The 15,066-nt window shown below is 43.7% G+C and overlaps 1 protein-coding gene across 1 annotated transcript in view; it reads left to right on the top strand.

Annotated features, from left to right (window-relative positions):
- LOC146358672 (aldehyde oxidase 1-like) overlaps window positions 1–13,923 on the top strand; it is a 118,798-nt gene extending 104,875 nt beyond the window's left edge. Inside the window, exons 33-35 of the mRNA XM_084817116.1 lie at window positions 3,434–3,622; window positions 5,351–5,518; window positions 9,834–13,923. Coding sequence (XP_084673242.1) covers window positions 3,434–3,622; window positions 5,351–5,518; window positions 9,834–9,869 — 393 coding nt within the window. The 3' untranslated portion in view covers window positions 9,870–13,923. The remainder of the gene's footprint in view (window positions 1–3,433; window positions 3,623–5,350; window positions 5,519–9,833) is intronic.
- Window positions 13,924–15,066: the final 1,143 nt, after the last annotated feature.

Raw genomic sequence — 15,066 nt, forward strand, 5'->3', positions numbered from 1 at the left:
GCAGAATCTGGAACAAAATCTGGTGCCTACCACCCCCCTCCCCCACAGACACACACACACTTTTCCCTTCACAACCTGGAAATTCAATCTAACCCCTGCTGGGTTTCTACATTTTGGGGGGACGTACCAAGCCACAAAGATATATTGACGTAAAATATTAAAAGAGATGAAGCAGATGGTGGCATACAACCTACCTTTAGATCTGCTACTCGTGTTGCTAGATTTACTGGATAGGGCAGTGAGGAATGATGATGATGATCTTCATCATCATTATCTATTAATCTCACAATTATTAATAATTACAATCTTAGTTGCCAAAAGGTAGCGCAGTTTCAAAATCTAACAACATAGAAACAGATAATTAAGGTACGCCATTTCACACAAATGCCTAAAGTTACTTAGGGCACAATCCTATGCAGATAGGCGGCCCCCTCCAAACTCGGAGGCGACCACCTATCCAATGCAGGGCAGGAGAAGCATGGAGGGGATAGAACCATAGAGTAGTAGGGTTGGAAGGGGCCTACAAGGCCATCAAGTCCGACCCCCTGCTCAGTGCAGGAAACCAAGTCAGAGCGTCTCTGACAGATGGCTGTCCAGCCTCATCTTGGATGCCTCCAGTGTGGGGGAGCCCACCACCTCCCTAGGGAATTGGTTCCATTGTCATACTGCTCTAACAGTCAGGAAGTTTTTCCTGATGTTCAGCCGGAATCTGGCTTCCTCTAACTTGAGCCCATTATTCCGTGTCCCGCACTCTGGGATGATCGGAAGAGATCCTGGCCTTCCTCTCTGTGACAACCTTTCAAGTACTTGAAGAGTGCTATCATATCTCCCCTCAGTCTTCTCTTCTCAAGGCTAAACATGCCCAGTTCTTTCAGTCTCTCTTCATAGGGCTTTGTTTCCAGTCCCCTGATCATCTTGCCCTCCTCTGAACCCTCTCCAGTTTGTTTGCATCCTTGTTAAAATGTGGTGCCCAGAACTGGACACAGTACTCCAGATGAGGCCTAACCAGTGCTGAGTAAAGGGGAACTAGTACTTCCCGGGATTTGGAAGCTATGCTTCTATTAATGCAGCCCAAATAGCATTTGCCTTTTTTGCAGCCACATCACATGGTTGGCTCATATTCAGCTTGTGATCGACAACCATTCCAAGATCCTTCTCGCTTGCAGTGTTGATGAGCCACGTATCCCCCATCTTGTAACTGTACATTTGATTTCTTTTTCCTAGGTGCAGAACACGGCATTTATCCCTATTAAATGTCATTCTGTTTTCTGCCCAGCACTCCAGTCTATCAGGATCACTTTGAATTTTGTTTCTGTCTTCCAAAGTATTAGCTATCCCACCCAATTCTGTGTCATCTGCAAATTTGATCAGCATTCCCTGCACCTCCTCCTCCAAGTCATTAATAAAAATGTGGAAGAGCACTGGACCCAGGACTGAGCCCTGCGGTACCCCACTCGTTACCTCTCCCCAGTTTGAGAAGGTCCCATTGATAAGCACTCTTTGAGTCCGATTCTGTAGCCAACTGTGGATCCACCGGATTGTTTCATCTAGCCCACTTTGAGCTCGTTTGCTCATCAGGATATCATGGGGCACTTTGTCGAAAGCTTTGCTGAAGTCGAGGTATATTATGTGCGCAGCATTCCCACAGTCCACAAGGGAAGTTACTTGGTCAAAAAATGAGATCAGATTCGTCTGGCAGGATTTGTTCTTGACAAATCCATGTTGGCTTTGAGTAATCACTGCATTGTTTTCAAGGTCCTTACAAATGAATTGCTTTATAGTCTGCTCCAGAATTTTCCCAGGGATGTCAGAGTGACTGGTCTGTAGTTCCCAGGTTCCTCCTTTTTACTCTTTTTGAAGATAGGGATGACATTAGCCCTCCTCCAGTATTCTGGCACTTCATCCATCCTCCATGATTTTTCAAAGAAAATAGACAGTGGTTCTGAGAGTTCTTCTGCCAGTTCCTTTACTACTCTAGGATACAGTTCAAATGGCCCTGGAGATTTGAACTCATTCAAAGTAATGAGGTGTTCCTTGACCATATACCTATCAATCTCAAGCTGTAATCCTGCCCCTTCAGCCTGTACTTGGCCTTTGCTAGGGGGATCATAGACCTTCTTTTGGGAGAAGACTGAGCCAAAGTAGGAATTGAGAATCTCTGCCTTTTCTTTGTCATCTATCATTTTGCCATCCTTATTTAATAGCTGAACCACCATTTCTGCCCTCTGTCTTTTACTATGCGAGTAGCTGAAGAAAGCCTTTTTGTTGCTTTTAGCATCCCTTGCTAACCTCAGCTCGTTCTCAGCTTTAGCCTTCCTGACACCATCCTTGCAATTCTGTGCTACCTGCCTGTACTCTTCCTTTGTTGTCTGGCCTTCTTTCCACTTCCTATATGTGTCCTTTTTTGTTTTCAGGTCATCTCTAAGCTTTTTGTGAAGCCACATTGGCTTCTTCTGTTGTCTTCCACCTTTTCTGCTTGTTGGAGTTGTTTGTAATGGTGCCTTTAGAATTTCCTTTTTCAAAAGCTCCCACCCATCTTGAACTCCTTTTCTCATTAGAGTCGCTTGCCATGGGACCTTACTTATCATTGTTCTGAGTTTATTAAAATCAGCTTTCCTAAAATTCAGGGTACGCGTTTGTCTATACTCGGCTTTTGCTTCTCTTAGAACCAAGAACTCAAGTATAACATGGTCGCTTTCCCCCAGAGTTCCTGTAACTGCTACTTTATCCACTAAGTCATCTCTGTTGGTTAGGATCAAGTCAAGGATAGCCAATCCTCTAGTTCCTTCCTCTACTTTCTGTAGGAGGAAGTTATCCACCACACAAGTCAGGAATTTCCTGGAGGGATCGTTCCCTCTGCGTTCCTCCTGCCCTGCATTTGCGGCTAGATGGCCAATTTCAGCTGTCTAGCTGAAGGAGGGTGGAATGGGGGTGGAGGTTACCAGACAACACATAGGATGTGTTGTACTGGCATTTCCTCCCTTCCCACCCTGGAATGCCCCATTTTGGGCGCTCCATGCACCTCTTGCGAGCACGGAGCACAGGGCTGGTCCGTGATGCCTGCAAGGCAGCGTGGTACAGGGGGAAGGTCGGTTCCCAGAAAACCAGATATCCTATGGCCCTCTAGCCACTGACTAGTGGCCATAGGATTGCTCCCTCCGATAGTGAAATTAAGAGAAGGAAGACAAAGAATAGAAATATTTGTGAAAATGATGTATTTTATTTATACAGTTCTGAAGTCTTATTACAGTGTGCTTATGTCTATACAATGTATATTGTTTTTTCAGTTCTGTAGTATACTTGTTTTGTATGTTTGATTATAATAATAATAAGATTGATTTAAAAAGCTAACAGTGCTTCCAGTGTATTTATTAAATTGTATTGTAGAGCAAAGTATATGGAAATCTCACTAATCTACACTTCCTGTTGTCAGATTGAAGGTGCCTTTGTTCAGGGTCTTGGGCTTTACACAACAGAGGAACTCAAATACTCCCCAGAGGGTGTTCTCTACACACGGGGCCCAGATCAGTATAAAATTCCTGCAGTTTGTGACATCCCAGAACAATTCAGTGTCTCCCTGCTGGCATCTTCCCAACACACAACAGCAATCTATTCATCCAAGGTAAGGACGTCAAATCCAAGGTGCAGTTCTTTTCTCTGTGAAACCCCTAGTGAATCAAATTATTGAAGTAAACACCACAAACCTGTTAGGTGAGGAAATTATATGAGCAAATAAGCCTTTAAAGTTTCAATCCCTGAATATCCTGTTACTGCATTGTTGAACTTTGGCTGTAATCCATCCCAGAGTCATTCATGTTTAAGTGCCATTGGAATCAAGAGCATTAAAGTGTGCAAAATTGTGGTTGGGATTTACCCATATGTGACATTGGCCTTATACAAGGGAACTACTCTCGCTGAAACAACCTTTTTGAGCAAGTTGCTTCCCCTCAGACTGAGATCCACAGCTTCGCGTTGGATTCTTGGTTCTGCACCAAGAATCCAATGTGAAGCTGTGGCTCTCAGTCTGAAGTTGTGCATCAACTAGGCCAAAACTTGTTTTCCTGGCAAGGGCACATTTATGAGAGCAACATTTCTATCCTGTGCTTCCTCCAAGGTGCTTGGGATATCATTCTTGTGTGTGTGTGTGTGTGTGTGTGTGTGTGTGTGTGAGTGAGTGAGTGTGTTTGCACGTGTGTCTGAATTCTATCTTCACAACTACCCTGTGTGGTAGGTTACTCTGACAGAGAGAGTGACTGGCCCAACGTCAGAGCTAAATGTCTGAGTAGGGATTTGAACCCAGGTGGATTTCCATGGTCCAGACTGAAGCCCTCCAGGCATGACACCAACTGTAGATCTAATTTAGGGACTGCTGGTTGACTATACAGCCAAGGGCTTCATAATCAGTGGCTCAGGCTGTGTATCACTAATACTTTCTGTATCGTTGTGGGAGCACCATCCACCTTAACACTACCACGTTTCTTGTTCTGATCCAGAATTGGTAGCGTGACACCTGTGCAAACATAATGGAAGGCAGGGTGTGGGGGTGTGGAAGGGCCTCACTGTGAGAGAAAAAGCCTAACTCCTATAATTAGTGTATCCCCTTCCCCAAATCTCATATGAATCAAAGGATGGGCTGTATTTCACTAGATTGGATTGCAGTCAGCTTCTGATCTAGTTAATTTTATGTGCTTTCCTCATGCTTTCATTTAAGACAACAGTTCCAAATTTACCCTGAGCAAGCCCAGTGTTTGCAGGCAGCATTTGCAGGTGCCAAGGGCTGACACAATGCTGCCCTTGCCCCCTTTTCCAGAGCTGCTCTGATGAACACTGTGCTGTCACCTTGGAATTCCCCACAATACCTCAGAGCAAGACTATGTAGCCCTGGGATACTACGGGCAATCAGAGTGGTGGCCACCCAGCACTCCTTCAAAGGAATGCTGTTCCTGTCACCACCATCCCTCCCTGGGAAGGCTGGGTCCCTTGCCCACTAGAAGACCTCATACTGACACACACACAACCCCAAATGTGACCTGGCCCTGACTCTGAGCATAGGGAGGGGTTAGGAGTGTATTATACATCGTGGGCACTGGCTGCAGTAGGTGCCTGCAGTGTCTGAAAGGGTTCATACAGGCCCTTCATAGAGGCTCTGCTCACTTCCAAAGTGATTCCATGCTCCAAGAATATACTAGGTGCCAGATCTTTCTCTCACATAACCTAAAGGGAAAACAGATTCATGCCATGTGTGGATGAAGCTCTCTCTGCAAGGTTTTGTGTAAAATACTCTCCACCTTGAACTTGCTTCAAAAACAAAAATGCTTTCACTGCTTTTGTCTCTTGGTCTTTTTTGCAGGGTGTTGGTGAATCTGCAGTTTTCCTGGGGTGCTCAGTGTTCTTTGCAATATGGGATGCAGTGGCTGCCGTGAGGAAGGAAAGAAAATTGTCTGCCGACTTTGAGCTGAACAGTCCTCTCACTCCTGAGTGCATTCGAATGGCCTGTGCTGACCAATTTACAGAGATGGTAAAGATATTTGCTTCTGTCAAAACATTTCAGTGTATCTGGTGCCTGCTCCATCTTTATCCAATGGAGAAAGGCAGCCCTATGCTCTTAATTCAGAAAGCAGGGCTTAAAATCTTCTGAGATCCATGCTGGTCTTACGAAGCAGTGAACTTTCAATGAGCTTTCACCTCATGTGTTTTTATAGGCCAAGGTTACTTTGGTTCCTCTGGGCCATAAATGTCTTAAAGAGGGCCCTAGGGCACATTCTCAATAACTGATGACTTCCAAAAGTCTCACCATTTTTTGGCTTGTTGAGAGCCTCAACCATAATAGCTGACATAACTTTAGATTAACAATGCTTGAGGGTTGACTCTAGTTCCAAACAAAATCTGGCTTCCTCTAGCTTTACAGGACATAAACTAAGAGCAGCTGAGCTTTTGAGCTAAAGAGTGCAAAGAACACAAACACTGCTTTTGATGAACACAAGAATCCTGTTTAAGTTCAGAAACTCCAGAGGCACTTGCCAGGGCCACGTGCAGAAATAAAGTTTGGATCCAGCTTCGTTGAGAAAGTAGAAGGAGCTAGAAAATCTCCTGGCCAGCATTATGTAATGTCAGAACCCCATTTGTGGGGGCTGAGATGCCTGGAACTTTTCTTGTAGGCATGCACACAGAACACCTCAGAAAAGGATTGTGGGAAAATGGTCACCATCAGAAGCATCACCATCGGCTGCCCAAGATGAACCACCTTGCCCTCTGGGTTTCTAGCACTGTCTACAGGGCAAACAAGTTTCTCATTTGGATGAACAATGCTGCAAACAAGGAGGCAACCAGGTCAAGGACCTACAGGAAGAGGCTATCTATATTTTCTTAGATGAAGAGAGAATGTTTCATCTCAGCAGAGCACATCAGCACTTTCCTCACAAATGAAAAAGTTTGTCTCAGCAGTCCAGATATGAATTAAGTACAGTGGCCCTTGGCACTAGATTTATTAACTAGATTGTTGCAAGTTATTGGACCTTGCCTATTGACCTCATGGTGCATCTGATAAACAAGACATTAGTGTAGTGCTTCACCTGGTTCCCCTGGTGGGAATTTGGCCAAGGGGCCTCCTATGTACCTCACTGCTGGTGACTTGTGCTGCACAGATTCATCTTGAAATTGCTGAGGTTGTCGTCATTGCCTCTCGTGGGCCAGAAGAGCCCAGTTCTCCTAACATAATCGAAATGACCATAACCAAGCCATGGAGACTCCCAGTAACACCAAATCTCCTGTTGCATTATCCAGTCCTGAACCCAGATGAAAATACCTTCCCAAAGCATTGGAGATCATACTGACCTTGCATAGAGGGTCTACTAAATAAATCTGCCAGATGCCTAGGAAGTCTCTGAAACAGTTCAGTTATCCTTGACTTCTGCAGAAAGGCATAGAAAACGACCTAGCTCTAAGAAAGAAGTAGATGCGGTCTCCAGTCCAGTCACCCCAAGGTCCTTGGCATCTTCAGCATCTTCATGTCCAGACTTTCCCCAGTGGGATGGCTCAGTTCAGTCTACTTAGGTTATGGACTCCCTGTACTGAACTTTGTCCTCATAATTACTGCCTATGCATAACATCTGTTGTCTATGCAAGAACAGAGTGACAATAGCAGTTTACTTCATACTATAGATATCATTCTTTTCTACCAGTCCCCAGAGCTGATGGTACTGTCTTTCTCCCTGAGGCCAGTGCACCAAAAGGAAAACACAAACTAAATGTACACAGAATAAAATCCAGATTTATGTAGCAGAAATTAACTGTTTCAGGCCAGAGATGGCAAAACTCTGCTCCTTCAGGGAATCTTTCTTGGGGAAGGTCTACATTGGTTCAATGGATACTGAGATGTGGTAAGGTGGTATATAGGACCAAAGGGGTGGTTCTTTGTGCACAAAGATACTTTGTGCTGCTTTCTCTATGGGTGCCCCACTCATTTATTAGCAGGGGCAATCACCTGGGCCAATGCCATTGCATACATTTGGGAGTCACTACAAAATTGACTAGGGCCCAATCTACATGGAAACAGAATGAGAAACACTTTCTGGTTATATCTGGATTTTCATGAAATCACTTTGGTCCATCAGGGGCACATGAAGCAAGAAACGTGGAGTATACACTACCTAAAAACCCATTTTTACAGGTCACACAACACTTGAAACCCCCATACTTGGGGGTTGTGTGAGTGGAGTAGAACTGAATGTCATCAGCCCCATAGGTGCTGCTCAGCAAATGAGAGAGGCTTGTTACCTGCCCCCCCCCCCGTCCATGCTCCCCTGCTCAGGAAAGTTTACTGGAAGCGCTGAATTAACCTCCTGTAGTTTCCCCCATGCCTCTCCCCTCTCATCCACCATTGGGATATTGTGAAAGATTAAAAGATACTGTGTTATTATGAATGACAAAAACAGGCTATATAATCTGAATGGGTGAAGCAGCTACTGTGCTGTTGTGAAATAGCACTACTGCACTTTTATGAATGGAAAAACAGATTCCGTGCTGTGAATGGGTGAAGCAGCTGCTGTGCTAGGCTACATACTGTGAATGGGAAAACAGCACTACTGCGATATAGTGAAAGAATGAAACAGCGCAAAGTAGTGCTAAGTGGGAAAGAAAGCCTGTGTCCAAAAGCACCCTACTGGGAATGATGAAAAGGAGGGAATTGGGATGTGTGTAAGGGGCATCCCCACCCCTTAAGCACTTTGTTGACAGGTCTCAGCCAGGTCACAGAGGCAAGCCCAGCATTTAATGCAGGGGGGACAGACACACTGCAGCAGACCCACGCAGAAGCCGCGTTTAAGGAAAAAAGATGCACTAAAAGGACTTTCCAAAAATGTGCCTTTCCCAGGGGGAAGCTGTGGGGTTGCTGGGGGTTGGTGATTGTCATCTGCTGCCACCAACCCTGATGTGCTCTCGCTCCACACTCAGCCATGTAGATTGGGCCTGGGAAGTCCCTTCCAAAGCATCCTTTAGAAAGACGGTGCCAGCCCATGCAAGGATCTAAGCACAAACGTTGACAGAAACCAAAGAGCTTCTGACCCTCCCAGGGACGTTTGACTGCTTTTGAACATCTCGTTCCTAAGTGTCTCTCTTCACTGGATGAGAGGAAAATCGGACTTGCTGTGAATTTTCCTTCTGTCCTAGTGATGGAAAGGCAGTTAAGCCCTAGCTTGTGACTATGGCATTGCAGCGCACTCATTGATGCATGCTGGCGTGTCCTCTGGGTTGCTTAGAAATTCTAGGGGCTCTCTCCTCTTATTCACTCTTAATATTAATTATTTTTTTTCCTTTGTGCTCTTGTCTCTTGACTATGAGATTACCTTTTAAAAATATATATTAATTTAATTGAGTTTTTACTTACACATTTACAATATCATCAATGAGTAGATAGAAAATATTACAACTTTTGCTACTAACAAAGCACAGGCATTACATAAGGAATCAAATTATAGTTAACAGGAATCACAGGAAGTTCAATATATTAATAACTTTATATAGGAGGTTACCTTTAAGGCAACTTTCAGTTTCTGACAAATTCCACAGGTTCTAAGAAACTGATGTTAATGTCTCAGTCGAGGGGCAAAGCCACTGCATGCCTTGTGATACCAGGTTTAAAGTCCTGCCTTCCAACAAAGGGAGATGCAAGGTCTCACTGCCTTTCTAGCATTAGGACAGCCAAAATTGGTGGACCATTGACCAGGTAGAAGGAACATGACATCAAAAGCTCTGGTGGTAGTACCTTTGGAGTAACTGCAATAAGTTAAGGTTGCATTTTTTAAAAATCAGCTATTTTTCCATTGATTTGATTTTTGTATCTAGTTTGTAGTTGCATAGTTTACACTACATAGTCCAAAAAGCATGTGATTTATTAATACACACAAAAAATATTTTGTGACATTGGCAGAGCCAGTCCAAACATTTTGTGCCTGAGCAGGAAATGCAAATGGCATTCTCCCCTCTCTTCCAAGAATTAACATAGGGCACAACCCACTGGAACGTTCTCCTACACAAATCCCATTGAAATGATTGGGAGCTCCGCAACGTAATGCTCTTGTGTAATTCTTACGCATTTTATTGAGACTATCACAGAAGATGTGCCAGTAGATTGTACTCCATGCATCAGAATGGTTGTTCTTCCACTCTGCTGCTTTTAATGGCACCCCAAATCTCTGGCTTGCTGCAGCTGCCTCTCCTTACCTCCTGGTAGTATTGAGTCTGTTTCACAGAAATCAAAAATGATTTAGCAATTAGTCTTGGTGATGGCCTTTTCCGAAGTGATCACTCCATTTACAGCTTGTTCATTCTCCCAGGTCCCAAAGGATGAAAAGAAGCTGACAGTTTCTTGAGCTATCTCCCTTTGAATGAAAACCAGGAACGTGGAGAAAATGCCATCTATCAACATCTCCCAGTGCTTAATCAACAAATGCATTTCATTTTAGTTAAACGCTTGCTTTCTCATGGGAAATGGCATTACTGGCTTCATATTGATTTGCATGGGAATCTCTTTCCTACTTTTTTCAGATTATTTGATACTAAAGAGCAACAGTTCAAAGACCTAGCAATTTAGTTATTTCCAATCAATATATAAAATTCACTCTCCTACCCCTCTAGAACCCTAGTTCTGACCTATCCACCTCCTTGATCCTGATGCCTCTTTCAACCGATCCGCTGATGTCCTGCCTCCCTAACTTCCTAACAGTCTCATTTGGCAACAGTTAACCATGCCTTGGTCACATCACAGTTAGACTGTTGCAATGCATTCTACATGGGGCTACCCTTGAAGAGTGTCCAGAAGCATCAGTCGGCACAAAATGTGGCAGCTAGGTTGGTAACTGGTGCACGGTATCATGATCCCATTCCCCAGCACTGAAAGAGTTGCACTGGTTGCCAATTGTTTTCTGGGTTCAATTCAAGGTGTTGGTTTAAATCTTTAAAGCTTCAAACAGCTTAGGGCCTGGCTATCTGAAGAACCTTCTACTCCAGTCTGAACCTGCTCAGTTATTAAGATTAGCAGGAGAGGCTCTTTTGAAGACACCCTCGCCTGCAGAGGCCCACTTCTCCGGTACATGGAAAAGGGCTTTCTCCTCTGTTACTCCCAAACTCTGGAATGCAGTGCCTTTGAAGATATGACTGATCCTCACACTCTCTGTGTTTAGAAAGGGGGTCAAGACACATCTTTTAACTTGGCTTTTAAAATTGTTATGGTTTTTGAGGTTGTTTTAAATATTTTGCTATGTTTTTATTTCATTAAGGTTGTTATTTTCTGATATTTTTGTAATCTGCCTTCATTGGCTTCAGAAAGGCCGTATAGAAATACAATAAATAAATAGCTCATTTGCCTATCTACATCCTCCAGCACCATCAACAGCACCTATCCCCTCCTCTCCTTAGTTCCTATTTCCTGAACCCCCTTTTTAATTGGCACCTCAATTTGCCACTATACCCATCTTTCCATCAGCCTTCTGCCTCTTCCATTCATATTCCCCATCTGCTTTTCAAGGCAGAATGAAATGTTACAGAAAAACACACGGCTGCTACTAAGCACAGCAATCACATTTAGAGCTCCCCGGCCCCAGGCAAGTGTCTTGTGTCCTGAGTGTTTCCATGCTCCCCCCTCTACGATTAGGTGCCGCTGGACAGCCACCTCTTCCTATTTGGTTCTGTGCATGAGGCCAAACTATGAGTTTCAGATTGATTCACTTTCCATCTTATTTCCTTTGGGTATGATCTATGATGAAATAAATCTCAATAGCTTGCTTTGGTGTTGGCCTTTGCTTAGGTTTTTGTCAAATCTTGTACCGTGCAATAATATGAGAAAGCTCAGGATTCAGCCAAAGTGCTCAGAATGTGGGACAGCATTATTTAATAATTGCTGACTGATAAAAATAATTTTAAAAGCTACAAAGTGCATGTGAAGGAGAATTCTGTTGTGCATCGGGGAGAGCAATCCTATGGCACCTAGACATCATCTGGGGGTCCATAGGATATTTCAAATTCCCAGATCCAAGGTCAGAGACAGTCCTCCAACCTAGGAGGTGGGAGTCTGTATTTCAATCCCCTCTTCCCCTCACAGTTGGCACAGAGAGAACCGTGCCGGCTGCCTCTATGAAGTTGGGAATGTGACCTCGGAGAGGGGGGAAAGGAGGCGTTCCAGTGGCCAGGGAGGGGAGGAGACTGAAGAGGCTGGGATACGAGCTAGCCCGAGGCCTCCCTAGCCTCCTTCCCTCCCCCTCCAAAACATCCCAGCTAGACAGGCAAAAAAGTCTGTCTAATGAAAATGCAGAGCGGGAGGACAGGGAGGTGAAGATCACCCCACTGTGCCTCCCGCTGTGCACAGGATGGCCGTAAGCCTCCAGATACAGAGGCTTACGATCATCGAGTGCAGAAGTAATAGGATTGCACCCTTTGATGTCTGTAATGTGCATTGACGTCTGTAAACTGTTGGGGTGTGTGCATTAAGGTTAGCTGTCTTTCCAGAACATCAAGCATGGGATAATAAAGAGCATTAAATCACTTCACATGTATAGTCAACAAATCTTTTCATGTGAGATTAAAGGATATAATTTGTACTATGGTGTTAAACTTCAGGAAAGTGAGCTGCTATTTGAGAAGTGCCTTGCATAATACCATAGATGTTGCATGAATTTAAATTAATTCATTATATTGGTATGCTAGTAATAAGGCCTGCAAGTAATTGCTCAGCACTTTCTGCTTGATGGCCTCTTGTGCATAACTTTTCCAAGACTGAATCTCTTGGCTTGCATTTTATGCTATGCTGTACAAAACTGATTTATTTTCAGAAGTTTCTCAGCAGGTTTCATTAGCCTTTTGGTATGTGTTGGTGACTTAGTCCCTGTTGGGTTTATGAGTAAGAGAATGACAGAGTTTCATGAAAGGAAGCAGAAGACCCCAGTTACTTGTTCTAGTAAAGAGAAAAGAAATTGCAAGAAATTCTGTAGACCAAGAATGGATCAGATTGCTGGATTCAGTGCATCTGTTAAGTAGACTCTGGATGCTTCCAGATAGAGGGCTCCTAGCACTACCAGTTAGAAGGAATCGTGCAGTTATTAGGGATGGATGGGTGCCCCCCCACCTGGGTTCTCCGGGCGCCCACCCCACCTCAGCCCCCACTTGCCAATCCCTGGACCATGCTCGAGCCCCTCACGTGGTCGGCGAGCAGCCCACAACTTGCCCAGACTTGTCCGCCTCCACTGCAATCGCCATGTTTTTAAAAAACATGGTAATTGGAAGTCTGTATCCATAGACTTATATGCAAGAAGCACAATGAATCTTCTGTATATGGGCAATTCACAGCACTTTTTGCATATAAGTAAGTCATGTGCACACAGAGACTTAAATGCAAAAAGCACTGTGAATCACCTATATACTCAAGATTCACAGCACTTTTTGCATATACGTAAGTCTATGGACACAGACTTCCAATTGCCATGTTTTTTAAAAACGTGGTGGAGGTAGACGGGCCCAGGTAAGTTGCAAACCACTCACAGAGTGCGGGAGGGGCTCAATCTGGGGGAAGGGCTTGGCGGGGGCAGGCGCCGGCAGTCCGATGGATATGCGGACCAAAACGGGTGCCCGTGCTTTCCCTAGCAGCTCTGCCATCTTTTTCTCCTTAACCAATTTTCATTGGTAAGAAAAAAGATTGAAGAAGCAGTGGGAAAACACAGGAGGATTATGAGTGGAAGACAGCATTTGCCCTCCTTCCCCTGTATCGTTCCATGAATGAGGTAGGGTGATCTCTTGATAAAAGCCTCTTCTAAAAACACCTCTAGACTTTAAAAGTGGCAGAGGGGAGCAATTTGGCGGGGGGGCCTGGGGAAGATGAATCAAGCATAGGCAAAAGGGGGTCTTGCAGTGCCAAATTTGGAATTATAGTACACGGCTGCTCAACTGAGATTTCTTGTAGGATGGATTCATCCCTCCTCAGAGCACCCACTCACAGAACAAAAAGAAGCAGTGGGCAATTATCCTCTTGATGCCTTATGGGCCAGACATTGTGATAGACCTAAGTGCATCTTTGAGCATCCAGTGATTAGAGACACTATACTTAGGAACACTAGCGGAAAAAACTACCTCCTGATCTGTCTCCCGTAATGAGTGTTGCATTATCCAGAATTTGCAGCACATAACGATCCTCAAGGTTTTTGTTCTTGGTTAGCAGCAAAAGTTTATAGACTGTTTGATTTACTAGATAAAGGGGAACCACTCTCCTGTGCAGATGTTTCAAAAAGAACTGAACCAACTGTGCTATCTTTTTAGCAGTATCTGCAATTGCATCACTTTCTTAGCTTGAATCACATTAAGGCAGCCAAGCGTCCATTTACTTCTTTTGAATCTTTTATAGATGCTGTTACCTCAAATAAAGGTTTGATATCATCTGCTTATAAAATCCTTCAAATGTCATTATTGGATGACAGGCCATCTTATGTGTGGGCAGGGGAGACTGACTTAGGTGAGTCTTTAGAAGATGATGATTGGCAGCGTATTTGGACATATTTTGCATCTTTATCAATCAATACTAAAATAATATAAAGGAAGCACAATCCAAAGTTCTGAGTAGGTGGTACATTACTCCTGCAAGGCTTGACCTAATATATCCAAATTACAGCCAATATTGTTGGAAGGGGTGTGGTCACATTGGTTCATATTTTCATCTTTTGTGGGAATGTTCTACAGTGCGAGAGTTTTGGAATGGGGTTGCTGACTACTGTCAGGAATTTCTTCATGTTAGACCACTGGTAACTTCTAAAGCAGTGCTGCTTCATTGTTTTGAACCTAATGATCCTGGATTCCTACATAAAGACCTTCTTAAGCAATTGTATACAGCTGCAAAGTTATGTATAGCATGCAACTGGAAGTCCCCAAAGCAACCAACTAAAGAGCAGTGGATTAATAAAACTTGGGAGACTATGGGTATGTATAAACTTACTCAGCAAATGCAGCAAGCAAGGAATCCTAACTTGAAGAATGATATTATGGCACCATGATTTCTATTCATTTCCTATGTTGAGGCACTTCAAACTTTTGATAGTGTTCCAACAAAGTACAATTGCCTGTATTTTTTAATCAATATGCAGAATATGCAGAAACAAACAAAATGATATACACTTACACACACTCCTCTTAGAACTTGTATTTTTACTTTCATTAGATATTGAGCTCCTACTTGGGACATTTGTAGATATTCCATAAGCATATCTGTCACAGACTGTGATTTATAATTCATGAATTCCTTTGTTTCTTTAATGATTTTGATCTATCATTTTTATTTGATTTATTAATATGTATGTTCCTCTTCTTCTTTTTGTTGCCTTTACTTTGTTAACCTTATTTCAAAATAAAATTTCATGTGGGGGAAAGCACAACAGATACAGCAAGAACCACATGCTCAAAAAACAAAACTGAAGAACATGATGAAGTTGACTTGAGCAGGAGCCAGCTCTGCTGCTCATACCCGCAGGGAAGCTGATGTCAGTTGGCCCTGTTCGGGGCAGGGGGGCATTCCAAGTGGAGCAGGCCCTGATG

The sequence above is a fragment of the Heloderma suspectum genome, chromosome 1, assembly GCF_057233095.1.
Source record: "Heloderma suspectum isolate Gila_16-S chromosome 1, 16-S_ref, whole genome shotgun sequence".
Lineage (NCBI taxonomy): Eukaryota > Metazoa > Chordata > Lepidosauria > Squamata > Helodermatidae > Heloderma > Heloderma suspectum.